The 26,295-nt window shown below is 43.4% G+C and overlaps 1 protein-coding gene across 1 annotated transcript in view; it reads left to right on the top strand.

Moving 5' to 3' along the window:
- Positions 1-1,346: 1,346 nt before the first annotated feature.
- The window catches only part of PPM1H (protein phosphatase, Mg2+/Mn2+ dependent 1H), a 258,509-nt gene continuing 233,560 nt past the window's right edge, over positions 1,347-26,295 (top strand). Inside the window, exon 1 of the mRNA XM_047065106.1 lies at positions 1,347-1,600. Within this exon, the coding sequence (XP_046921062.1) occupies positions 1,356-1,600 (245 nt within the window). The 5' untranslated portion in view covers positions 1,347-1,355. The remainder of the gene's footprint in view (positions 1,601-26,295) is intronic.

The following is a 26,295-nucleotide window of genomic DNA, read 5'->3' as shown; positions in this document are numbered from 1 at the left end:
AAGAATGAGGGCCTGTATTCCCTCCTGAACTTACTGAGCTGTTCAGTAAGTAACTCCACAAGTAACACAGAATCCTGGCAAATTAAATGGTAGGTAAACATGGGAACAGGATACAGAATAAGTAAACATGAACAGGATACAGCTTTCTTGCAAAAAAAATTTTTTTAAGCCAATATTGAACAAATGTTACCCGTGATGAAACACATTCATCAGTTGGTTTTTCAGACATTTTTCTGTTTAAGAAAATAGTTTACGTTAAGTGTCTCAATATTAAACAGGGCCAGCTTTGAAAATACACTTTTGTTCCTATGTTGGAGGAAAGTACTTGTATAAGTTTATTAAGCAGTTAAGTACTAGGTAAAACAGGGCTTGCTTCTGATTTCTGAGAGCTCTTTTGTATTCCTGCCGTTAAGCTTATTCTGGGTTCGAAACAGGGTTTGCCCGGTAGATAATGTTGTGCGTGGTGCTAATGAGGAATAAAAGTAATTCTAGAAATGCCTAGGGAAAAACTTTTAATGATTCTTATGCAACACTTGTGAGTTTTGTTGTGTTAAAGCTCTGAAAAGTCTTTCACACCAGGTGCTCCTCATTTCCACTGCCGGCCCACCATGGGGCCGGCCCACAAAGATTCCACCTGTCTCCCCTTCCCAAACCTCCAGCTCCCGAAGTTTCCATTCCCGGAGGCGCAGGCAAGCATTCCTCAGCTAGGGGATTCCTCTACTGGCTCGGCCCGGCTCCACGTGACCTCCCCTAACACCTGTATACTGCTTTCAGCTCACAGCGCCCCCATCCCCTCCGCCAGGTACCGACCCAGCCCGTCTCCCCCCTCCCCCAGGAGGTCACGATCCCGGTGCGAGCCTCGCTCGGGCCGGCAGGGGAGGGGCCGAGGCCACGGCCACGGCAGTAGCTCGAGCCCTTGCAGCCTGATTATCACATGACTGGACGGCGGCGGTAGCCGTGGCAGCAGCCGCGCCGGCTCTGCCGGCTCGCCGGGTGGGCTCAGTTCCGCTCACGCAGGAGTCGGGCGCAGAGGGCGGGGAAGGAACCTGCTGCCGCGGCGGTCACCCAGTCGCTCCCGGAGCGCGCGGCGTCTCCCCGGGCCCGGCCGGCCCGCTCCATGCCGCTCCGTTGCGGAAGTGTAGCGGGGGGAGGCGGCGGCGGCGGCTGCACGGAGCGCGGGAGGCCGGGGCCCGGCCCCCTGCAGCACTAGGCTCCGGGAGCCGCGCGGCGCGCCCCAGCGGCCCGGCTGCCCGTGCGCCCGGCGCCCGCCGCAGCCTGCATGCCCCGCGCTGCGCTTCGTCCGGCCCCCGCCGCCGCCTCCTGCTCGCACCGCTGCTGCCGGGCGCCGGAGTAATATGCTCACCCGAGTGAAATCTGCCGTGGCCAATTTCATGGGCGGCATCATGGCTGGCAGCTCAGGCTCCGAGCACAGCGGCGGCGGCTGTGGAGGCTCGGACCTGCCCCTGCGCTTCCCCTACGGGCGGCCGGAGTTCCTGGGGCTGTCTCAGGACGAGGTGGAGTGCAGCGCCGACCACATCGCCCGCCCCATTCTCATCCTCAAGGAGACCCGGCGGCTGCCCTGGGCCACTGGCTACGCAGAGTGAGTGTAGCGACACCGGCGGCGCCCCTGCTCTCCTCGCGGCCCTTCCCCGCACGGTTCCAGCCCTCCTCTCTCCTCCTTCCTCGGCCTCAGGGCCCTCCAGGGGGCTGCCGGCGTCCAGGCCTCGGCGGGGACCTCTTTACTTACACTGGCCATTCCTCTCTTTTCCTACTCCCCCTTCCCCCAACCCCAAGGACGCAGCGTCTCCAGCCCGGGTATGGGTGGTGGATGGTGGGTGGCAGCTCTGGACCGTGGGAAAGCTAAGGTTGCACGGGTCTGTGATTCCGGGGGCTGTGACACTTGGAAGAAAGTGCGTAGAACAGCTTTGCTGAAGTTTGAAACACAGCAGGGAAAGCTGGTATCTGCGCCCACCCTCCCCAAAAGCTTTGCGCCACCGCATGAAGTTTGTGGGGAAGAGTCAGGAGGAGCTGTCGCTGCGCGTGAGTGGGTGGGTGGGGGGCAGTTCGTGTGCAAGGTTACACATATGAGAAGGTCTCAGTTTCTCTGACTTAAGTTTAGGAGCTTGCTCGCTTCTCCTTCAGCGGGTAGTAAACCTCTGCGCGTTCGGTAAGTGCCAGTACTGTTTCCCCCAGTCCTCTGGGAGTGGGAACTTATTTCAGGTGTCTAACGATAGCATTTTGGTAATCAGCTTTGGCGATTAAGCGAGCGTTTGAGTGATTTACTATTTCAAGAACTGATTCAGTTAGGTTGACGACCTGGAGTGGAACTGGGAAAGGAGGGAGGATTTTAATGGCCTCCCCGCCTCCCCAGCTACTCCTCCATTGACTATTAATGACCGTCTTATGAATGATAGGATAAGTAAGGTTTCTCCTCCTACTCATCTTTATGAAACTGGGAAATTGGGAAGGTGGCATTTAGGAGACCAGAGATCAGGGCTTAACAATGACCCGGTGGGTGCACAAGTGCACGCAAAACCCCGGTGCCGGGCACACCTGCCCCTTTTCCTTTAACTCCATCTGCTCCATGATCTTGGCCCTCCCCTCTCCGCGAACAGCATCGCTCGCTGATTGGTTCACCCGGGAACCAATCGGCTCTCCCGACGCCTGGGCGCTTCGATGCTGACCCTGTTCTGGTGGCCCGGATACCCGCGAGCAGGCAGGGTTCCCGACGCTCCGGGTTCCGGTGCGAGACGGGGCTTGCAAGACGGGGCTTGCAAGACGCTCTGCTTAGAGTCTCGAATTCTTTTTTTCCTTTCCTTTTCATCATACGACCTTTTCTCCGTGGGTTTTAATAGAAAAGGTGAATAAATGGGGAGAGACTACTGGAATATAAAAGATGGTGACAAAACGCAGTGAGAAGGTTGGGTGCTAAAACAATAACCATTAACACATAATAAGGGACAAGCCTCGTTAGGGGATGTTGTGTGTGGGGGGGTGGGGTGGGGGGGAGTACCAGATAGCCTTATAATTTATAGGAGAATCCAAAGCAAAGATAAACACCTGTGTAAGGAAGAAATGCCTGTCCATACATACCAAACACCTTTTCTTGAGTGAAATTAAAAAAAAAAAAATGTTTAAAGCCCATTTAGACGCACTGCAAGGCAAAACAGCTCGGAGGCATACTGTGTCCTACAATTGTGTCAGGTGGGGGACTTGTGCTTGCCAAAAAGCTGAACAACCCAGCCAGTTGTCGCTCCAGTGGGATTTACAGGGTGAGAGCATCTGTCTGAGGGGCAGAATGACAAGGACATAGTGAGAAAGTCATGAGAAGTAGGAAGGAAGATGTTATAACCCATGTGGAAGCTCTCTGGGCACGATAAAAGGAGGACCTCAAACGGGAAGAAAAGGAAAGGGGAATAAAAACCAGTTTCAGAATGTTTGGTTCCTATGGCAGGCACATGATATGCTCAGGACTGTAAAGAATATAAGGGAATCTGAAATGAGCTGTTGCAGGGATGGATGGGACCTAGGGGCTATACCTCCTCCTAGCTAGGCCTCCATTTCCTTATCTCTAAGAAGTTTGCCTTTTCCTAGACCCAGATGTGAGACATGTTCAGTATGAAGGTTAGAAGGACCCCTGTAAAAATCTTTAATTTTCAAAAATCAGTTATTTTTTTAAAAAAAAAATTTTTTTTTCAACGTTTATTTATTTTTGGGACAGAGAGAGACAGAGCATGAACGGGGGAGGGGCAGAGAGAGAGGGAGACACAGAATCGGAAACAGGCTCCAGGCTCTGAGCCATCAGCCCAGAGCCCGACGCGGGGCTCGAACTCACGGACCGCGAGATCGTGACCTGGCTGAAGTCGGACGCTTAACCGACTGCGCCACCCAGGCGCCCCAAAAAAATCAGTTATTTTTTAAAATAAAAAAAATTTTTTTAATCTTTGTTTTTGACAGAGAGAGAGCACGAGTGAGCAGGGAAGCAACAGAGAGGGAGACACAGAATCCAAAGCAGGCTCCAGGCACAGAGCCAGACGTGGGGCTCAAACTCACCAACCGTGAGATCATGACCTGAGCCCAAGTCGGACGCTTAACCAACTGAGCTCCCCGGGCACTCCTAAAAACTACTTATTAAACGCTCACTGGGTTAAGTGGCTTGGACTTTTGATTTCAACTCACGTCACTATCTCACAGTTGGTGAGTTGGAGCCCCATACTGGGATCTGTGCTGACAGCGTGGGGCCTGCTTGGGATTCTCTCTCTCCCTCCCCACACATAGTCTCACATGTGTGCTCTCTCTCTCAAAAATAAATAACTAAACATTAAAAAATAAAGAGTGGATTAAAATATTAAAAATATTAGTTGTGAAACTAGTACATACTTGTGAATTCAAGCAAAGACCTATACCTTTACAAATGTAGGTACTCCCCCCCCCCCCCCCTTTAGGGTTAGTAAGTGTTTAGTGTTTGGTGTGTGTGCCTTTCTAGGCTTCTTTGAATGCACTTATAAATATGCATCATGTGTTTCTTTTTTCTTCCCACGATAGACTCCTACTGAGTATGTTATTCTGTAGCATTTTCAGAAAACGCTATGTCATGGACTTTATTCCAAGTCAATACATACAGAATTGCCTCATTCTTTTAAAGTATATACATAGTACTAATAATAGCTAACAATAGGTGCTTACTGTTTAGTACTTTCACTGTTTGCAGCTTCGTATCATATCATTTGATTCCCACAACAACCCTATAAAGTAGGCAGTAGCATTTGTATTTTCTATAAAACAGAATATATATATATATATATATATATAACAGAACATATATGTAACAGGATATATATATATATATATATATATATATATATATAAAATAAGACACAGGCAATGAATGATTAAGCAATATATATATCTACATATATAAGCAATATATATGTAACAGAATGTATATATAATATATAGTATATATAAAATAAGGCACAGAGGCAATGAATGATTAAGCAACTTTCCCAGAGTCCTACCACCTTAACAGAGCCTGTATTTGAACCCAAGCATGATTCCACAGCCCACAATACCAAACTGCCTTCTTACAGGGTATTAAACTCTGGTGCGTTTATCTATACCCAGGATTAAGCACTGTTATCTTGTCCCCTCCCTTTGCCAGATGTCAGATGTACTGTACCACTTCCTCAAACCTTGAACTGTACTTACTCTTCCTGAAAACACACATCCTGAATGATCAAAATGTCTGAAATAGAGAAGGGGAGAGAAAGATCTGTAGGGCTATGATCAGACGCTGCTACCAGTAACACTGCCCTTTATTATAGTATCTCATGGAAGGAGGAATTCCCTTTGTTCTAGTAGGTACCTAAGAGAGAGAGAATTGGTAAAGAGATTTGGTAAAGAGATTGCTCAGAGAGTAGGGACCAGGGGGATGCTATGAACCAAGGTCTGAATCAGAAGGGGTTTGCTTACCCTTCCAGAAAGTGAGTTACTTTCAATGCCTTCCTGGGGAGGAAGAATTGGCATCTCGGTGTTTGAGCAGTTAGAGGACAGTTGAACTCTAGGGCTGACCTTTTGGACGATAGAAAAATTAAGGATAAATGTTCTATTTTTTGCCACTTCTTGTTAATCCTTTTCAAGCAGAGATTCTCTGTAGGTTATAGGCCTAGAGAATTAGCTTAAGAAATCCCTGTAAGACTTGAGGATCCAGAAACTGAAGACCCTCACTTATTAATTCAGTATTTATTGGCGTTGTGCTGAATGGAATTTCCTGGCTCCTCAAAAAGCTTTCTATTGTGGCTGAAGATTTTAGCCACTTGATTAAGGGCTATATGCTAGGTTGTAAGACTCTGTAAGGTGTTACAGTTAAAAATAACATCCACAGAGCTCACATCTTTTAAAAAAAAATGGATTAAAAAGTTTTCTTTTTTAGTTTGGCTTTGAAATTATGGATTTAGACTGTTAGATCTGCTCAGGGAGAGCCCATGGGAAACAACAGTTTGACCCAGGGACCCCCACAGGGCAGCTACTTCCCTTCTCTCTCCATGACTTTAAACTTTTTTTTAAAGTTAGGCTTATTTTTTTTGAGAAAGAGAGCAGGCCAGCAGGGGAGGGGCACAGAGAAAGGAGGACAGAGGGTGTGTGGGGCTTGAACTCATGAACTGAGAGATCATGGCCTGAGCTGAAATTGGCCGCTCTGAGCCCCCCGGGCACCCCTCTCTTCTAAAACTTTAAATCCCACCCAAGTGGTTCCTGTGTTTCAGGGACCTGGAAGTTGATTCAGTTTTTAATGGATTAGGAGCCCATTTTGTCTTCTTCCCAGCTTGTCCAACCTTACTCTCATCAGTGGTCAGCTGGACTTACAGATACAAGTGGATATGGAGTTCATGCCCGAAACTACCGCAGCAGAAAACACCAGAGAACGTGTAGTAGTCTGTATATGAAAGCATCACATTCACGTTTTTGTCAGGGATAAATTTTTGCTTGTACAGAAATCGGTAATTACAGCAGCATTTTACTTGGGGTATAGCTACAACTATACAATTCTCTTTATTTATTTGTGTTTATTTTTGAGATACAGAGCATGAACAGGAGAGGGGTGGAGGGAGAGGAAGACAGAGAATCCTAAACAGGCTCCAGGCTCTGAGCTGTCAGCACAGAGCCCGATGTGGGGCTCGAACCCACAAACTGTGAGATCATGACCTGAGCCAAAGTCGGACGCTTAACCTACTGAGCCACCCAGGCGCCCCTCGTTGTTGTTGTTGTTGTTGTTGTTGTTGTTTCCCCCTAGTATCTTTCTTATAAAAGTGACCCAGGCATGGGTACAAAAAAAAAACTATTTTAAGTTCTTTGTGTCTCATAGTGTTCAAAATTGTGATGAAATAGCCTTGTTTAAATCCAGCAAATAGCCCACACGCATTTAGATTTGTTTTGGAATCTGTAGGCTGTTCTGCCTCCCCAGCTATTGGCACTAATTAACAATCACCAGTGAATCACGTTGGTTGTCTGTGAGGTTGTGATGACAGAGAAACCACTATTTCTCTCTTGATCCAAAGCTCAGAAATCCCCTGGCCTTTATTTTTTCTTCTGACCTCCTCTAGCACAGCCACCCCTCTTACACCTCTTAGAGCTCCTGCCTGGGAACTTCCTGTTTAAGTTTTGGAGAGGAAGGATCTTGAGGTTCTCTACTTCTTCTTCTATAAAGATAAAAAGGAATGGATTGTGGAGGAAGGTGTCTCATTTAACAAAACTCTCCATAGCACTTACTTGCAGATGAATTAAAACTTCAGAGTGGCCTAAAACATGTCACTTGCCTTTCTGGTAACCTGCAGAAGGTATTCATTTCCTATTTTAAAGCAGGTGGTTAAGCTCTCCTCCATTTTTCAGATTTAACACAATGAAGTCTTCTCCTCTGGGATGGAGCTTCTGGGCTGTCCCTTAGGAACCTGGATCAGTTTCCTTCAAAGACTAGTGATGCTTTTGGCAGAGGATTTAACTGTTCTGAGGGGTTGTGTTTATTCTGTGTTTCAGCTTCAGTTAGGTGTAGACATCTCTGATATTTTCCCACCACACAGTGCTTCCTAACTATGGTTATGGTAGTACCAGCTGATAAAACTGACTGCATCCTAGAATTGTTTTCTAAAAATATATTATTGAGGACAAATTTTTATTGAGATATAATTGACATTAATTTCAGATGTGTAGCATAATGATTCCACATCTGTATATATTGTGAAATCACAATAAATCTAGTTAACACCCATCGCCACACATAGTTACAATTCTTGTGTGTGATGAGAACTTTTAAGATTTGCTCTTAGCAACTTCAAATGTACAAGACAGTATTATTAACTGTAGTCCTCACCCTGTGCATTACCTTTTGACCACCTTAACCCATTTTTGTACACCCTTCCCAACCGTTCACCAATCCATTCTCTGTATCTATGAGTTGTTTTTTTTTTTTTTTTTTAAGATTTACACACATAAGTGAGGTAACATAGTATTTGTCTCGGACTTGTTTCACTTAGCATAATGCCTCAAGGTCCACCTATGTTCCCACAAATGGCAGGATTTCCTTTTGTATGGCCAAAAATACTCCATTGGGTGTATATATCTATATATGAAATATATATGTATAAAATACATATGATATGTAGATACACACCCGCATTTTCTTTATCCATTCATCTATCAATGGGCAATTAGGTTTTTTTCCATGTCTTGACTATTGTAAATAATGCCACAATGAACATGAAGATGTAGGTATTTTTTTGAGTTAGTGTTTTCATTTCCTTTGGATAAATACCTAGAAGTGGAATTGCTGGATCATATGGTAATTAGATTTTTAATTTTCTGAGGAAACTTCCATACTGTTTCCCATAGTGCACCAATTTACATTCCCACCAACGGTGCACAAGGGTTCCCTTTTTTCCCCACATCCTAACCAGCGCTTGTTATTTCTTGTTCTTTTGATCATAGCCATTCTAACAGGTATAAGCTGATATCTCATTGTGGTTTTAGTTTGCATATCCCTGAGGGTTAGTGATGTTGGGTACGTTTTCATGTTGGCTATCTGTATGTCTTCTTTGGAAAAAAAAATATCCATTCAGATTCTCTGCCCATTAAAAAAAAATGAGATTTTTAAAATTTAAATTAAAATTTTTTTTTTGCTATTGAGTTGGATGAGTTTTTTCTGTATTTTGGATACTAACCCCTTATCAGATATATGGCTAGCACATATTTTCCTCCATTCAGTAAGGTCCCTTTTCATTTTGTTGATGGTTTCCCTTGCTGTGCAGAAGCTTTTTAGTTTGAATAGTCTCACTTGTTTAATTTTGCTTCTGTTGTCTTTGCTTTTGGTGTCACACCAAAAAATTGTTGCCAAGATCCAGGTTGAGGAGCTTACCACCTATGTTTTCTTCTAGGAGTTTTATGGTTTCAGCTAGCATTCAAGTCTTTAATCCATCTTGAGTTAATGTTTGTGTCTGCTGTACAATAGTGGTCCAGTTTCTTTCTTTTGCATGTGGCTGTCCAGTTTTCCCCCACACCACTCATTGAAGAGACTGACTTCCCCCCATCATGTATTCTTGGCTCCTCTGTCATAAATTGGCCATCTATGTATGTATGGGTTTATTTCGGGGTTCTCTGCTCTATTTACCTATGTGTCTGTTTTTATGCCAATACCGTGCTATTTTAATTGCTGTGGCCTTATAATATAGTTTGAAATCAGGAAGCGTGATGCCTCCAGTTTTGTTCTTCTTTCTCAAGATGTGTTGGGCCATTTGTGGCTCCATACATATTTTAGGATGGTTCCAGTTGTGTGAAAAATGTCTTTGGAATTTTGATAGAGGGACTGCATTGAATCTGTAGATTGCTTTGGGTAGTCTGGACATTTCAACAGTGTTTTTTCTAATCCATGAGCATGGAGTGTCTGCCATTTGTATTTTCTTCACTTTCTTTCATCAGTGTCTGATAGTTTTCAGTGACAGTTCTGTCACTTCTTTGGTTAAGTTTACTTCCAGGTATTTTATTCTTTGGTGTGTAGTTGTAAGTGGAATTGTTTTCTTAAGTTCTCTTTCTGATAGTTCATTATTAGTGTATAGAAATACAACTGATTTTTGCATATTGATTTTGTTTCTTGTAACTTGACTGCATGTGTTTATCCCAACAGGTTTTTGGTGGTCTTTAGGGTTTTCTATTTATATCATGTCATTTGCAAATAGTGTCAGTCTTTATGTCTCCCTTTCTGATGGGGATGCTCTTTCTTTGCTTTTTTTTTTTTTTTTTTTTCTTTCTTTCTGCCTAATTGTTCTAGCTAGGACTTCTAGTACTGTGTTGAATAAAAGTGGTGAGGGACACCTGGGTGGCTCAGTCAGTTAAACCTCTGACTCTCGGTTTTGGCTCAGGTTATGATCTCATGGTTTGTGAGTTTGAGCCCCACATTGGGCTCCTTGCTGACAGTGTGGAGCCTGCTTGGGATTCTCTCTCCCCCTCTCTTTCTTCCCTTCTCCTACTCACTCTGCTCTCTCAAAATAAATAAATAAACTAAAAAAAAAAAGTGGTGAGAGTAGACATCCTTGCCTTGTTCTGGATCTTAAAGGAAGAACTTTCAGCTTAGCACCAGTGAGTAGTGAGTATGATGATAGCTGTGGGCTTGTCATAGTTGACCTTTATTACATTGAGATACGTTACCTCTATACCTATTTTGTTGAGAGCTTTTATCAGAAATGGATACTATTGTCAAATGCTTTTTCTCCATCTGTTGAGATAATCATGTGATTTTTATCCTTCATTTTGTTACTGTGTATTATATCAATCGATTTGTGTGTATTGAACCATCCTTGGATCCCTGGAATAAATCCCACTTGATCATGGTGTATGATCCTTTTAATGTGTTGTTGAATTCAGTTGGCTAATATATTGCTGAGCTTTGCATCTATGTTCAGGAGGAATATTGGCCTCTAATTGTCTTTTCTTGTGCCCTTGTCTGGTTTCAGTATCGAGGTAATGTTGGCTTTGTAAAATGTATTTGGAAGTGTTCCCTCTTCTGTTATTTGGAAGATTGAGAAAGAAGGACAAATTATTTTTTAAAGGAAGATGTCTTTTAATTGTAGATGTTTTGGTTGTTGTTGGAGTTGTCTTTATGCTTTGTTCTGATTTGTCTAAGTTTGAACAGAGGATTGATCCCCCCACCCCCACCCCCTTTGAATTTATGCCATCCTCTTTCAGGAAATAAACACTATTCATCTTCCATTCTCTCAGGGAAAGAGTGGCATTCCTACTGTGTGTCAGGTGTCAGGTATGGGTCCTATTCTGGGCCCATAATATAAGACATAGTCATTGTCCTCATGAAAATTTTTATGTCATAGTCTTTTCCCCTTTAGTGTCATTCTTTGAAATTAAAGTGAAATCATGGACTAATCAGGTGGTAAGAGGCCAGCATTGGAGAAGGTGGGTGCAGGGAGGTCATTTGTTTTATTTTTAATGTCTTAATGCTTCTGGGAAATTTCAAATCTCAGCATTTGAAATCATGGTGTCTTTAAGTCCCACTAAGGAAGTAAACTGTTCTTTCCAGCAAACATTGTGATTAGCTGTCAAGTTCTCTGTACCTGGAGGTCCCAAGACCTTTATATATATCTATATACAGGTATGACTAAAAAAAAAATTATTGTAACTCTTGTTAAAATGGTAAGGAATATGTTTTTCAAGACTGTTGCAATAGGGGCACTTTATTTTTTTTAATTTTTTTTTTCATGTTTATTTCTGAGACAGAGAGAGACAGAGCATGAGTGGGGGAGGGGCAGAGAGAGAGGGAGACACTGAATCCGAAGCAGGCTTCAGGCTCCAAGCTGTCAGCACAGAGCCCAACGCAGGGTTTGAAGATCATAACCTGAGCCGAAGTCAGACGCTCAACCAACTGAGCCACCCAGATGCCCCAGGGGCATTTTAATAGAGGAAAAGAGATCAGACTCAATTCCAAATACAGCAAAGAGAGCTGGGAATTAATAGCCAATGAGCAGCGTGAGGATGTTAGTGGGTGGAAAATTACTGGGAAGAGACCTCATGGGTAGGGGAGATTCTTGTGAAGGCAGGTCAAGGGCTTACACATCAAGGTAGGAGAGGAGACTGATCATATATGAAAAGTGATCAGATTTGACTGCTAAGTGGGAACCTAAAGAACCAAATCTATTATCTGCCATTACCAACATTTCATGTAATAAAGGATATTTAAAAACCAGAAGAGTTGGGGCACCTGGGTGGCTTAGTCGGTTGAGCATCTTGATTTTGGCTCAGGTCATGATTCTAGGATTGTGGGATTGAGCCCCTATGTGTGGCTCCATGCTGAGAGTGGAGCCTGCTTGAGGTTTTCTCTCTCCCCCCCCCCCCCCGCCCCTGCCTTCACCATCTCCCCTGCTCTTTCTCTCTCACTCTTTCAAAATAAATATATAAAAATAGAAGAGCAGAGGCAAATAATCTCAGCAAAAAAGTTTTTTAGTTTTTTTGAAAATGCTATGATAATTGCTATTTTCCTAATTTTTCACAGACCTATAAGACCACATATTTTACCTGCCCTAGAGTACTCCTAAGGCATTTTCCAGTTTTAAACCTTGAGAGTTTCTGGGGTTCAGCTAAGAACCAGTATCTTTTCCAGGCTGAGGTCTTTCCAGGGGGGCCTACTCTCATCTTTATTGTGATTACAGTTTTGAATTATTTTTCCCCAGCACTTGATTATGAAAATTTTCAAACATGCACAAAGTTGAAACCATTACGCACTTAGCACCCATAAGGCCACCATCCGGATTCTACAGTGCACATTTTGCTGTATTTGCTTATTCATTTGCTTAGCCATCAGTCTATTATTATTTTTAAGTGTATGTTTCCTTTAGTCCAATGGCTTTGATTTCATGCTATTAAGGTATTTTCTACAGTAAATTAAAAATTTGGATTGAGTACCTATGACATTCTCGAGAAAACCACCAAACAATTGGGTCCTCACCCATGCACGGGGAGCCAACCTAGATTTAACTTTTATACCCTTGGCATACTACAAATGATCCCTCAGTCCGTATGCTTGCCATACCTTAGCATTCACATAACTGAGAACTTCAGATGGGGTCCAGCTGAAAATGAGAAATAGATGACCTAGTTCTTTGCTGTGCTCCTGTTTAATTAAATCAGTAGGAAATTAGCTTAAAACTGAAATTGTTGCTGTTGTCAGCTGGTGGCCAGTCAGGGGAATACGGTGAGGAGTAGTCTGTTTTGTTAAGACTTCAGAAGGTATTGCTTGAAAAGTGCTGATGATAAACACACCGTTGTGCTCTTTTCCTTATTTCTGAGATAGATGTCTGCTAGGAGGCTTAGTACCTGCCTAATTACTCGTTTTTTCTGGGATGGTTCCATCAGTTGGGTTTTCTGGAATGTGAATTAGTAGTGTTTTTTGTTTTTTGGTGGTTTTTTTTTTTTGGTTATACTGTTTCTGATTTATGTTTACAGCTGTTTATAGAAAACTAAGTGCTTACCTACCCGTATTTTCTGTGTGGACTTTGTGCTTCCTTATTAGCGAGAATAATGATGCCACCAGTTAATATCTGTATAGCTCTTGATGCCTATTAAGGTCCTGCCATGTAGACTTAAATGTAAACATCTGTTCTCCATGTTTAATAGAAGAGGAAAACGAGGCTCTGAGAGAATCCAAGTTACTTTAGCATCTCCTACAGTCCCACGATTCTGACGACCATCATGGAATCACTGAACCTGATCATTCACTGTGTGAAGTTACTCATTAATAAAAAGACATCTTAGTCCTATAAACAAAATGTCAGAGAACAGAGTAAAGAATACATTTTATTACTCAAAGGAAATTAATAAGGCTTAATCACCAGGTGGCTTTAAATTGCATGTTAGCACATCAAGTTTTACACAAAAGGATGCTTTTCAAAGCTTTAAAAAATAGTTCTATTGATTATAGTAGACTTTCTTAGTATATGTGCATGTCCTGAGAACAACAGTCCAGGTCTTGCCAAATTACCATCTTAACTACAAAGTGCCTTTTTTCATATTTTAATTTTTTGCAAATCCTATAAATCTTATTATTTATTTTTTTTATTTATTTTTGGGACAGAGAGAGACAGAGCATGAACGGGGGAGGGGCAGAGAGAGAGGGAGACACAGAATCGGAAACAGGCTCCAGGCTCCGAGCCATCAGCCCAGAGCCCGATGCGGGGCTCGAACTCACAGAGCGCGAGATCGTGACCTGGCTGAAGTCGGACCCTTAACCGACTGCGCCACCCAGGCGCCCCTACAAATCCTATAAATCTTAAAAGCAGCCTGTACATTTTATCTGGTGGTATTTTTCTAAAGTTAATCCTATGTTGCACTATCAATAGCTACTTAGAAGTGGGTAATATACTTAGGAATTTGGGATGATGGGACACAAATCATAAGTCAGGTTTTATAAGGGATGCCCTCTTAAAATTTACTTTGGGGGTCCTATTACCTAAGTTCTTTACAAAGCAGAATCAAATTTTAATTTTTTTAATGTTTATTTTTAGGAGGGGCGGGGGAAGGGAGGGATGGAGGGGCAGAGAGAGAGGGAGACACAGAATCCAAAGCAGGCTCCAGGCTCTGCGCTGTCAGCACAGAGCCCAACAGGGGGGCTCAAACTCAAGAACTGTGAGATCATGACCTGAGTCGAAGTCGGCTGCTCAGCTGCTCAACCGACTGAGACACCCAGGCGCTCCCAGAATCAAGTTTCAGTGGGACTTTTTTCAGTTACTGGACTTTGGGGGCAAGGCTGGAGCACCAGTGTGGCATTTGTTTGCTGGTCCTTGGCCCCGTGGGCTCTTGCAAGGGCTGTCTTGTGGCGCTCATGCGTCTGTGACTTGCCTGAGTCAGGCCTAATGGAGCCTTGCGGGTAGGGGTAGTGCCATTAATCATCACAGGGCTGCGGGGTGGACAGAGAGATCAATTGCTTGCCAAGCTGAGAGGTCCAAAGTGGTTCGTGTGCTCTACTGTCCTTTCAGCAGGTTGACGAATAAACATTTAAGCTATCAAAAAAAGATGCCTCTTTACCATATGACCTTTTTCATTTAAGTATAGGAAGAAAAAAATCTCCAGTGATTAAATTGATCTTTTTTTTTAAATAAAAATGTTGTGGATTATTGAATTCCTGTATTTAAGTGGTCTGTGGTGTACTAGTAGCCACTCTGTGCCTTTTCGAACGTTGACAAATTATGTTTAGAACACACAGCTGGTGAAAATAAATGTTTAGTAGGAAGCACATTTTAAGGTACAGTGAATATGAAGAGCACATAAGAGGATGTGAGGGGTGGGAGGGAACCAAACTGGTATTGCTGTAGAAAGAACTATTACGAGGATTTTTTTTTAATAGAAAAGAGGAAATAACTACAATATTTTGTTGCAAATAAATAGCCTACGAGGACGAACTGTAAAATGCATGCTTGGGAAAAGCAGAGAGCCGTTCTGTCAGCCTTTTAGGATGGCGTTCACCCTGTAGAGTAGGGTTTAGAGTAGAGCCAAAGAGCCGGATTACGCAGCATCTTGGCGGCCTTCCCTGTGACCATTACTAATGGGGCCATGCTACCCTGTTGTTAGAACCAGGTGTCCAGAGCTGGGTCGGTGATGCGGCGCAGCAGCAAATGCCGAGAAAAGAGTTGGCAACTCGGACCGCAGCAGCTGGTACTTAATTTTTAAGATATCCAGGTGTCAGATGGGAATTACATGGGCCCATAGTTGAAGCCCTGCCTCTCCTCCTGTCCCCATGTTCCAGCTTATGCGGTCAGTGCTGACAGAGGCCACCTGGCCCTCCCCCGCCGGGCACGCCACCTGAAGCCCTGCCTGATGCTTTGCACCCCGCTGAGAGGCACCACGGGGTGTCCCTGGGCTTCGGTGGAGCCCTGAATTGCATCCAGTTCTGGTTCCCAGCCTCCTCACTGTCATGCACCCTTTTATTTATGTATTTTTCTTGGCTGTATCCCTTTGTGAAAGATTTTAACTAGCCACATCATATCTTTTCATCAGCAGGAAGGGGGAGTGTGATGATGATCACGTTGAACTGGTAACGTTTCACCCGAAAGCAAAGGATTAACCGTTGTTTCGGTTAATGTGTGAGTCCTTACTGTCCACACTATCCTCCATTTGCTTCTTTTGTACTTCAGTACTTAGAACAGTTGAGGTTTCCTCTTGCTACCTTCCCAGATCCCTCAGGAGCCTGGACCACAAGCTGAAGCTCTCCCACCAGGCTTGGCGTCTGCACCAGCCCTGAGTTCGCAGATGGTGTTTTCTTTAGGATTCAGATGTGTAACACCTTCCTTGAGCACGTCATTTCCAAGTTTCTGATGTCCTTTTCCTTGTTGAAAACTACGTTTTAATGGTTTTCTTGGCTCGCAGAGTGCTGCAAGTTGCTGGAGAGGCCTGATACTTGTCAGCTGCAAGCTTAATTAAACTCATGCTGAGAATATTATCCTTTTTTTTCTAGCATAGTTTTGACCCTTGGGCAAAAATTTATCTTGCAAAAAAATTTCTATCCACTAACTACGAGTGAGAAGAATGTAAAAACATCTTTAGCTATCTATTAACCCGTCAAGATGGAGAAAGGCCTTGATGAGTCAGGAACACAGAGTTAATTTTTTTTTTTTTAATTTTTTTTTTTTTTCAACGTTTATTTATTTTTGGGACAGAGAGAGACAGAGCATGAACGGGGGAGGGGCAGAGAGAGAGGGAGACACAGAATCGGAAAGAGGCTCCAGGCTCTGAGCCATCAGCCCAGAGCCCGACGCGGGGCTCGAACTCCCGGACCGCGAGATCGTGACCTGGCTGAAGTCGGACGCTCAACCGACTGCGCCACCCAGGCGCCCCAGAGTTAATTTTTTAAAATCTGTTTTTTTTTTCTCCTTGCAGACTGGATATGCATTCATTGTATCACTTCCAAATTCCCCTAAGTACTATGAAGAATATAAAAATTATCCATAAATCCTATTACTCATAATTAACTTCAGTTGAGAATTTGTATATATCTCTACATATTTGTATTTATAAAATGGGATAATTCTACGTATGGATTAGTAGTTCTTTCACTGCAAGTAAAGTGTCCATGTAAGTAAGTATCATAGTCTGTCATTTATAATAACTGCATTATATCCCATTTATGGTTTTAACATTCTTTTTTTCTTGGTAGTAACTTTTTTTTTTTTTTACTATTAAGAATCCTGAGATGAATATCCTTTTAGATCTATATCTATATCTATATCTGTATCTATGATGATATGTGGAGCCCAGTGTGGGGCTTGAACTCACAACCTTGAGATCAAGACCTGAGCTGAGATCAAGAGTTGGGTGCTTAGCCAACTGAGCCACCCAGGTGCCCCTAGATAAATTTTTGTTAAGCCATAATTTGAAAGGTGACATTTTTCTGGGGAAAAGGTGCAAAATGGACTTTTCCAGTATTTCTAGTGACATTGAATAGTTTGAAAAGACAAATGTTTTGATTGAAAATTGTATTTGAGAAATGTTAGTTATGTACTCTATATTAAACTGCTTTACCAAAGTAGTGTTTTGGTAAGCCAGGCTTACTGATTTAAGGAACATTATTGCTGCTTTTTTTGTATTTAGGATTGAGGTTTGGAAAAATGACCCTTTAGGACTAGCATAAGACCCTCCTGTGAATGATTCTGTCTTCAGAGCTAAAAACACTCATTGGCTGTCATGCCTTTAAGAGATAATCAGTGACAGCTCTTGATTTTACTTAGTTGTTTTAACTTTTAATGGATAATCTTGAGGGAGTGTGGGCATTGTCCTGTGTATTGTAATTTCTCCAGTGCTTAATATAGATTCCTATACATGAATGCTCCAATATCACATGGACCAAAAGTAGTGGACATAATCTATAGTTCCTCTAATTTCAAATGAAAGGAAAATCACTGTTGTTCTATAGGCTAATTTCAAAATATGTGCCCAACTTCTGGGAACACAACAGTTAATACAGCACTTGTACATTTCATTTATCTATCTGCTCCAATGTTTGTTGGAGGTATTCATGGCATTCTCTGCATCTGGACTTCTCTATGCGGAAACCAGGGAAAAACATGCCTACCTTTCTGACTCAGTGGCCTGTAATGGTCAGTCTATCTGTCTGGATGCTGAGTTCAGAAATCCATTGAAGTTTCTGAACATTATCATTGCTTTCTCTGACCCCATCTGCTCAGCTTTTTTTCCTCTACTTTACTTTCTTTACTTTGTAGTATTTTTGGTATATTCATAAGGTGACTGCTCATGAATCCTTTCTCTGTGCACAAGCTAAGGCCTTATTGAATTAGGCACAGTCTAATCTATTTCATCTCTGGACTGGATAATTTATGCTAAGATTTGCAGTTTGCTTTTGAATCAGAAACTCGAAGTCACGCAATTGGCCCATTTCCATCTCTTTCTAACTCCAAGCCAGTAACTTCTTATTTAAAGTCATGTACATGTCAATTTGAACTAGTTATTCTGCATTAAATTTTAACTTCATTAATTTCTATTCCTATGTTGGTACTGGTTCTTAGGCTGATCCTAAAGAGCTTCTTGTTTTTTGTCAGCTATATATAAAAATGGTATTTACTGGAAGTTACAACTGGGAAAATTTAAAAATATTTATAATTTCAGTTCATTTTTAATGAAAAATAACCCTATTTTGCAAAACAAAAACCAGCTTAATAAGAGGAGTGGTTTCCCTATTCACTTGTAAATCTCTCTAGTAACTGGCTTAATAGAAGACAGTTGGATTCTTTTTTTTTTTTTTTAATTTTTTTTTCAACGTTTTTTTATTTATTTTTGGGACAGAGAGAGACAGAGCATGAACAGGGGAGGGGCAGAGAGAAAGGGAGACACAGAATCGGAAACAGGCTCCAGGCTCCGAGCTATCAGCCCAGAGCCCAACGCGGGGCTCGAACTCACGGACCGCGAGATCGTGACCTGGCTGAAGTCGGACGCTTAACCGACTGCGCCACCCAGGCGCCCCGACAGTTGGATTCTTAACAGCTTATGCATTGAATCTGTTGTATCATCACGCTCATGGGTAAACAGCACTTGGACTCAGAGAAGGGGAAACACCATAGCGTATGATGAAAATTGTTTTAACCTCATGTATCTCTTGAAAGAGTCCGGGAGACTCCAGCCATACTCGAGAAGGGCTGGTGGGGGGTATAGTCATCATAACTTTTTATCTTTTTTTTTTTTAAGTTTATTTATTTTGAGAGGGAGGGAGAGAGAGAGCATGCACAGGCACAAGAGCACGAGGGAGGAACAGAGAGAGGGAGAGAATGAATTCCAAGCAGCCTCAGCACTGTCAACACAGAGCCTGATGCAGGCCTTGATCTCACAAAGTGTGAGATCATGACCTGAGCCAAAATCAAGAAGTGGATGCTAAGCTGACTGAGCCACCCAAGGGCCTCTCTCTGTGATTTTTTGAACTGCATTTTACAGGTAGAGAAACTTAGTCCACTTTAAAAAAGTTATGGTTGGAATATAGTTTTTCCAGTTCTGACATACATGTTTGTTCTGATCCTGGAGTTCCCTTTTCCACACTTTCTATGGTATTTCTTCCAGATGTGGGGAGTACTTTGTCTTCTCCAGAGGACCTGTGTGTCATGTGTGTTTGGGCTGTTTAAGACTACTGGACAGTTGAGGGTTGTAGGACTCATTTTTAACATAATAAAAACTGTAGGGGCCAGGATTTGCTATAAAATATAAATCCTTGGAGGTTAGAGTGGGAGAGAGCCAAAGCATAAGAGACTCTTAAAAACTGAGAACAAACTGAGGGTTGATGGGGGGTGGGAGGGAGGGTAGGGTAGGTGATGGGCATTGAAGAGGGCATCTTTTGGGATGAGCACTGGGTGTTGTATGGCAACCAATTTGACAATAAATTTCATATATTAAAAAAATATATATATATATATAAATCTTTGGTAAAATACAAGTCTTAAGTTGATGGTACTTCTGGGATTTTTAAAAAAAATTTTTTTAATGTTTATTTTTGAGAGAGCAAGAGAGAGAGGGAATGGGGGAGGGGCAGAGAGAGAAAGGGAGACACAGAATCTGAAGCAGGTTCAAGGCTGTGAGCTGTCAGCACAGAGCCCGATGTGGGGCTCGAACCCATGAACCACAAAATCATGACCTGAGCCAAAGTTGGACGCTCAACCCACTGAGCCACCCAGGTGCCTTGAAAGGGATTATTTAGTAGTAGCATGGTACTGGACTTTTGTTTGCGTTTTTGGTTTTTGATATCGTTACCACGCATTTGCCATACATGTCACAAGGGCAAAGGAGTGAAAGATGCAGAGGTTTTAACCTTAAATGGCTTACACTCTTGTTAGGAAGATAAATTCATAAAAAGATGAAAATCTATGCGTGGTGCGAAGAGGAGTAGGGTGTTCTGGGAGGAGATTAGTCCTTTGAAGAGGCAGCTTGAGGTCGTCTTGGCTCTTCTAACCAGCCTGTGGCTTCAGCAATCTGGTTCACTGTTTTAGCATTCATTTGGCTTATTTATAAAGTTAGGTCTTTGCCTCTGGCTCCAAGGTGCTGAGAGAGTAAGTGTAAGTAGTAGCATAATGGAAGTTGTGTGCTGATTAGTTCGTTTCAGCTGACTTTGATGTAGGATACTTGTGTACGGTTCACAAAAAGTAAAGCTTTACCATTTGCCTTATTTGCTTTATCTTAAGTCCTTGAGGGATCTGTTGGCTGAATTTGCATTTTAGCAAAAGGTGGAAGTGAATTGAAAATTTAATTACATTTGACTTCATGATACAAACTTCTAGATCCAACAGAGGGATAAACCAAGAATGATACATATAGTGGCAAGTCAGCCTCTCTTCTGGGGAAGTTGCCTGCCCTCTCCAGCCTATGGGGCACTGAAGGAATGAATGCTAAGCACAGGTTGTAACATTGTTTCTAGGGAAAAAAGAAAAAAAAAAAAAAAACCTTAAGGGGCATCAGGTGGCTCAGTCAGTTAAGCCTGTGACTTACGCTCAGGTCATGATCTCCTCGTTCGTGGGTTCCAGCCCCGTGTCAGGCTCTGTGCTGACAGCTCGGGGCCTGGAGCCTGCTTGGATTCTGTGTCTCCCTCTCTGTCTCTCTGCCCCTTCTCCGCATGCACGCACTCTTGTGCACTCTCAAAAATAAATAAATATTAAAAAAAAAATTGACAGCCTACATGGATTAAAAGGGACTAGAGTTTTTGGGTTTTTTCCCCTTGAATTCTTTTAAGAGTAATGATGCAGTTACTGTATCTGTCCGGAAAAGTTGTGATTTGAAGTGTTTGGAAGGAGAAATGTTTCAACATTTTATCAGTGAAGCAGGTAAAATTAAGGTGGTGAAAGGATTCCATTATAATTGGTTCCCATTGCTTCCGCTCAGTCCTTTTCTGAGGTATGATTCAGTTATAGCCAAACTATAATTTGTAAAGTATGTGGATGCCTGAGTAGTGTCTATAAAAAGGTGCTTTTTGTTTTTAAATTTTTTTTAATGTTTATTATTTTGAGAGAGAAAAAGAGCATGAGCGAGGGAGGGGCAGAGAGAGAGGCACACACACATACAGAATCCAAAGCAGGCTCCAGGCTCTGAGCTGTCAGCACAGAGCCCAACATGGGGCTTGAACTTGTGAACGACAGGATCATGATGTGAGTTGAAGTCAGTCATGACCTGAGGTGAAGTCAGTCGCTTAACAGACTGAGCCACTCAGGCGCCGCTGTTTTTGTTTTTTTTTTAATGTGAAATTGGTTGAAATCTCTGGATCCTTCCAGAAAAAAAGAATGAAGGTCAGAACCAATTTTGAATTTAGTCTGTCAGCCTGAGGGTGGGTGACCTGAGGACATCTCCGAAGTTCTCAGAATTGTGCTGTCGCTTGGTGCAGAGCTAATGTCCTTTGCTTTGGCAGTTAAATTGCTGTGGAAAGCAGCTGTACTTGATGTAACTTTAATCAATACCTTGTACTTCTGTGTGGCCCCATAGCTACGGTACCGCTCTATTCTGCTCAGCATCTCTGGCCTAAGAGTAAAGGACACAAGGTCTTGCTTGAAGGTTGGGTTTTGAAAACTCATGGAAGCCAAATTATATTTTAAAAGCCCTGGGAAGCTTGCTACTTGAAATTGGTCACTGCAAGCACCTGTTTCCTCCATGTTGGGAATAGTTCTGTTAATCAGTGTTGGTTCTTTCCGAGTTGAACTTTCCTAGGCCATGTGTTTCTAAAGTGGAGGATAACTAGTGGCATGTGCATTTCGAACATTAACCAGCAGCTGGCCAGCTTCCGTAGCTTGAAGGTTTTCAGGATGAGTGGTTGGGATTCTGCCTACCTTGGCTTCCTCCCTAAAGTTCTTTTTGCTACCCTTGTAGGATAGATTTATTTCACTTTTCCCATCTTTATTCATACCAGAACTGGTTGAGCTTCCATTCCTACTAGGGTTCTTCTCATAAATAGGAACTATTCAAAACCAGCTCCATTAATGTTTTTCTCACCAAAGAACGCATGCTCTCAGCCTTTGAACTTAAATCACATAGCCTTTCCTGAGGTACGTTTATGCTTATCTCAAAGCAGTGATTTACCTCACTTATAGAGTTAATTGTACAGCTTTAAAGGAAGCTAGTTCTTCCACAAATATGGCTGGTTAGGTACTGAGAAATTGAAGGGCGAGTCATCTCTATTTCATGGCATGTGGCGTTCGAGCTTTTTGGAGTATGTTAGAGGACAGATGCCAGAAGCGTTACGTTATGTTATGTTAGTCAAACAGCTTGATTGTTAAAATTATATTTATTAAAGAAACTCCCTTCAACGGTGTCCATTTTTTTTTTATTTTTTTAAATTTTTTTTTTTTTTCAACGTTTATTTATTTTTGGGACAGAGAGAGACAGAGCATGAACGGGGGAGGGGCAGAGAGAGAGGGAGACACAGAATCGGAAACAGGCTCCAGGCTCTGAGCCATCAGCCCAGAGCCTGACGCGGGGCTCGAACTCACGGACCGCGAGATCGTGACCTGGCTGAAGTCGGACGCTTAACCGACTGTGCCACCCAGGCGCCCCAACGGTGTCCATTTTTAATAAGTCATGCTGGGGGCAAGTAAAGCAGATGATTTGAGCTAACTTGGTAAAAAACTTGAAGTTAATTTCGGTTTTCAGTCAGATAACAGTTATTAAATTCCCACTGAATGTAAGTTTTTCGAGGTTGGAAAATGCCTTGTGGGGGGGTCTCTGGGTGGCTCAGTCGGTTAAGCGTCCGACTTCGACTCAGGTCATGATCTCACAGATTGTGAGTTGAAGCTCCCTGTGTCCCCGCATCCGCCTCTGTGCTGACAGCTCGGAGCCTGGAACCTGCTTCAGATTCTGTCTCTCTCTCTTCTCTGCCCCTCCCCTGCTCATGCTCTGTCTGTCTGTCTGTCTCTCTCTCTCTCTCTCAAAAATAAACATTAAAGAAAAATTTTAAAAATGCATTCCTGTGTTCAAGAATTTCACAGGTAAGCAGGGAAGGTATTATGTGTGTAACTATAGTACAGTGATCTGCTGTGATGAAGGAGGTGATGAAATGCAGTGGAGTCCAGCAAGTCGGAGTGCAGCTTGAGAGAATGGGAAGGGGATTAGCAAAGTTGACACGGGTGGGAACTTGGAGTGCTGGTGGAGGAGGTGTATTAACTAGAGAGACAACAGTGTGATTAAATACAGGGTGGTGTGGAAGTGACCGTTTCTGGGAATTCAGGTAATTTTTTATGACTATTGGTAGGTATTCGTTTGTAGAGCCTCCTCAGAGAAATCCCTCACCTGGACCCCGGACCGCCTGACACTAGACAAATAATCGTGCTCCCTTCTTACGGAAGGAGTGGGTACTGAAAAAATTTGGATAGTCTTTAGGCCTGCCAAGCATGGCCTCTGGAACCTCCCTGTGAGATTTGGGCTTTCCTTTATTGTGAAAGGAAGCTGTCTGAATGATGCTTTTGCATTTGGGAATCCTGCCGGACTACTCTGGGGATGCTCTGCATTTTGTGTTTGGGGAGTAGAGGGAAAACGAGAGGGGCATTGCTTCTCACGTAAGACCTGGTGGAATGAATGGAGGTCTAAGGTGAATTCACTATGGACTGCAACTTTTGCTACAGGAAAGAATAGAATGGGGAGGCATATATTGTCTCATTTGCTGGTAGGCTGGACTGGATATGTTCTGCAGAAGCTCGGTGCTGTCTGTGCCAGTATCACCTTGTGATTGTGTCACCAAGGAAGGAGAGCTCCTGGAGGTCCTGCCCGAAGGCACAGGGCTGCAGACCTGCTGATCTAGCCTGCCTTTGACAAGACCTAAAGGGCCACCAAAACCCTAAGCCAGTTTTTCTTTCATCCTGGGATTTCTGATTCATGGCAATCAAAATCAAAGTAAAACTTATTCCAGAGGGTGTCAAACTTTTTTTTTTTCCCCTTAGCATCAGATTAAAGAAATCAACAACAAAAGTGCTGAGAGGGACAGGGCTGAAAAGGTAGATGACGATGAGGATTGTGAAGGCCCTTTTATGTCACGATCAGGAACTTTAAGAAGCAGCAGTGAGCAGTCACAGGGAGTTTTATTATTTTCTTAATGTTTGTTTTTGAGAGGGAGACAGCACGAGTGGGGAGGGCACACAGAGAGGGAGACCCAGTATCTGAAGTATGCCCCAGGCTCTGAGCTGTCTGCACAGAGCCTGACGCGGGGCTGGAACTCAAAGACTGCAAGATCATGGCCTGAGCTGAAGTTGGATGCTTAACTGACTAAGCCACCCAGGTGCCTCAGGGATTTTTTTTTTTTTTAGTAGGTGTTAGGAATGACATGAAAGTTATATTTGGGAAAAATGATTGGCAGGTGTGGGAGAGAAACAGGTGAAGGTGAGGTGTGATGTTGAGATGAAAGAGGGGAGAGCTGGGGGCTTCTAGACGTAAAACTGGGAGGTTATGGGGACTGATGGGGAATGAGGAGGCATGTGGTGGAGACCCGGAGTGGAGTGCTCATGCTTCTCTTGCTGGCTTGTCTGGCCATGCGGGAGGCTTATACTTTTCTGCCCCCTTTTCATTTGGGTGAGCCCATACAGCCGGGTCTGGCCAGTGTTTTGTGAACACAAGTGAAGTGTCACTTCCAGGCTGAAGCATTTCACGGTCACTGGAAAACCTTCCGGCCTTGTCTTCCTCTTGTACAATAAGGAGGAGGCTGTGCGTCTCAGATGGTCCAGCCACAGGTTGGTGGGGCCTCCATCAGTAGAGTCCCGGTTGGGGCAAAGGGGGTGGGTAGCCTGAAGAGTTGTTTGTGTCTGCGTTGATCAACATTTTTTGTATAAAGCCACTAAGATTCAGAGAATGTTTATTCTGGCGGTATGTCCTAGCCTGTCCTGACCTACTGCGTGGTGGTTCTTGGTAGCAGCTGCAGTGGAGAAGTGTGTTCCAGGCTACAGAGGAAAAACAGCTGCGACCACGCTGGGTTAGAGTTAAATGGGTTTCTTTGTAGGGTTTCTTAGAGCTCTAAAATGTTGATTTTGAGAAAGAGAGCAAGCAGGGGAGGGGCAGAAAGAGAATCTCAAGCAGGCTCTGCACTATCAGCACAGAGCCGGACGTGGGGCGTGAACCCACGGACCGAGCCAAAATCATGAGTCGGACGTTTAACCGACTGAGCTACTGAAGCAACCCTAGAGCTTTTAGTACACTGAGGTGAATCTTGAAACTCCAAGCTGAAGGAGATGATGGACTGCTTCCTAAGCCTACCTGACTACGAACTTTCATTTCCCTCTCCTTTTTGGATAACATTTTGAAGAACACAGTTAAGGAAACAGTAGATTACAAACTGTAAGGGTCCAGGTGTGAACTGTGTAAACCAAGAAGAGTCCTTGAAAGGAAGGATAGATTTGAGGGAACATTTGAAGGAAGGAGTGGACTGACTGGATATTTAGAGGAAGAGTAAGGAGCTTACATTGTTTCAGTTACACCAACTCATTTCTAGTTGATTTCTTACCAGTCTCCACAGTGCCTTTCCAGACCTTTGTTCCTTTCCGCTATCAGTCCTGTTCCTGACCCACTTTGTGTTGGCAGAGGCTCTGACTTTGTCTCCTTACTGAATCTCTCTTCACAAGCTCCTTTTCCAGTCCACCTTAGGACGTCCTCAACACCATCCCTTTTTTATTCCCTGCTGTCTCAGACAGAGAAATGTTCTGCCCAAAGTGTTAAACCCACCCGCCCTCATCACATACATTCATACCTTGTCTTCCATTTCCTCCATTTGTTATTTGTTTTTCCTTTCCGTTGCCTGCCCTTTGTCTATACATGTGTTAAGTCATTGCTGTTGGGTCAAACAACACATTCGCTTTTCCAGTCTGCATCACCCCTTCAGGTTACCCGGCCATACTACTCAATTTCTTGTAACCCCTTTATTTCCTTCCTTACAGAAACATACGTGGAATGCCTACTCTGTGCCAAGAACTCTTCTGGGCACTAGGGACACAAAGACAAATCAGATAAACATCTTCCAACTGGATGACCCATCCAACTCAACAAGCCAGGGCAGCATGGTGTGCTGGGTATCATGACGGAAGTACAGACAGGGCATCAGAGGGTGCAAAGCAGGAGCACAGGGCTAGGCTGGGGATGTAGGAGAAGGCTTCCCACAGGAGAGGAGACTGGGGCCAAACCTTGGAGAAGGCACCCAGCCAGTGGAGGAGCTGGAGAAGAGAACAAGTGTGGGTACATAGAAAGGTTGAGAGTAGGATGCACTTCAGAAACTGTGGATGGTCCCCATGCAGTGTTTCTGCCGCA

The sequence above is a fragment of the Lynx rufus genome, unplaced genomic scaffold (genome assembly GCF_022079265.1).
Source record: "Lynx rufus isolate CCGP_SWC_20201006 ecotype Redwood Valley unplaced genomic scaffold, mLynRuf1.p SCAF_7, whole genome shotgun sequence".
Taxonomy (NCBI): domain Eukaryota; kingdom Metazoa; phylum Chordata; class Mammalia; order Carnivora; family Felidae; genus Lynx; species Lynx rufus.
This window is presented reverse-complemented; position numbering and strand designations above follow the sequence as displayed.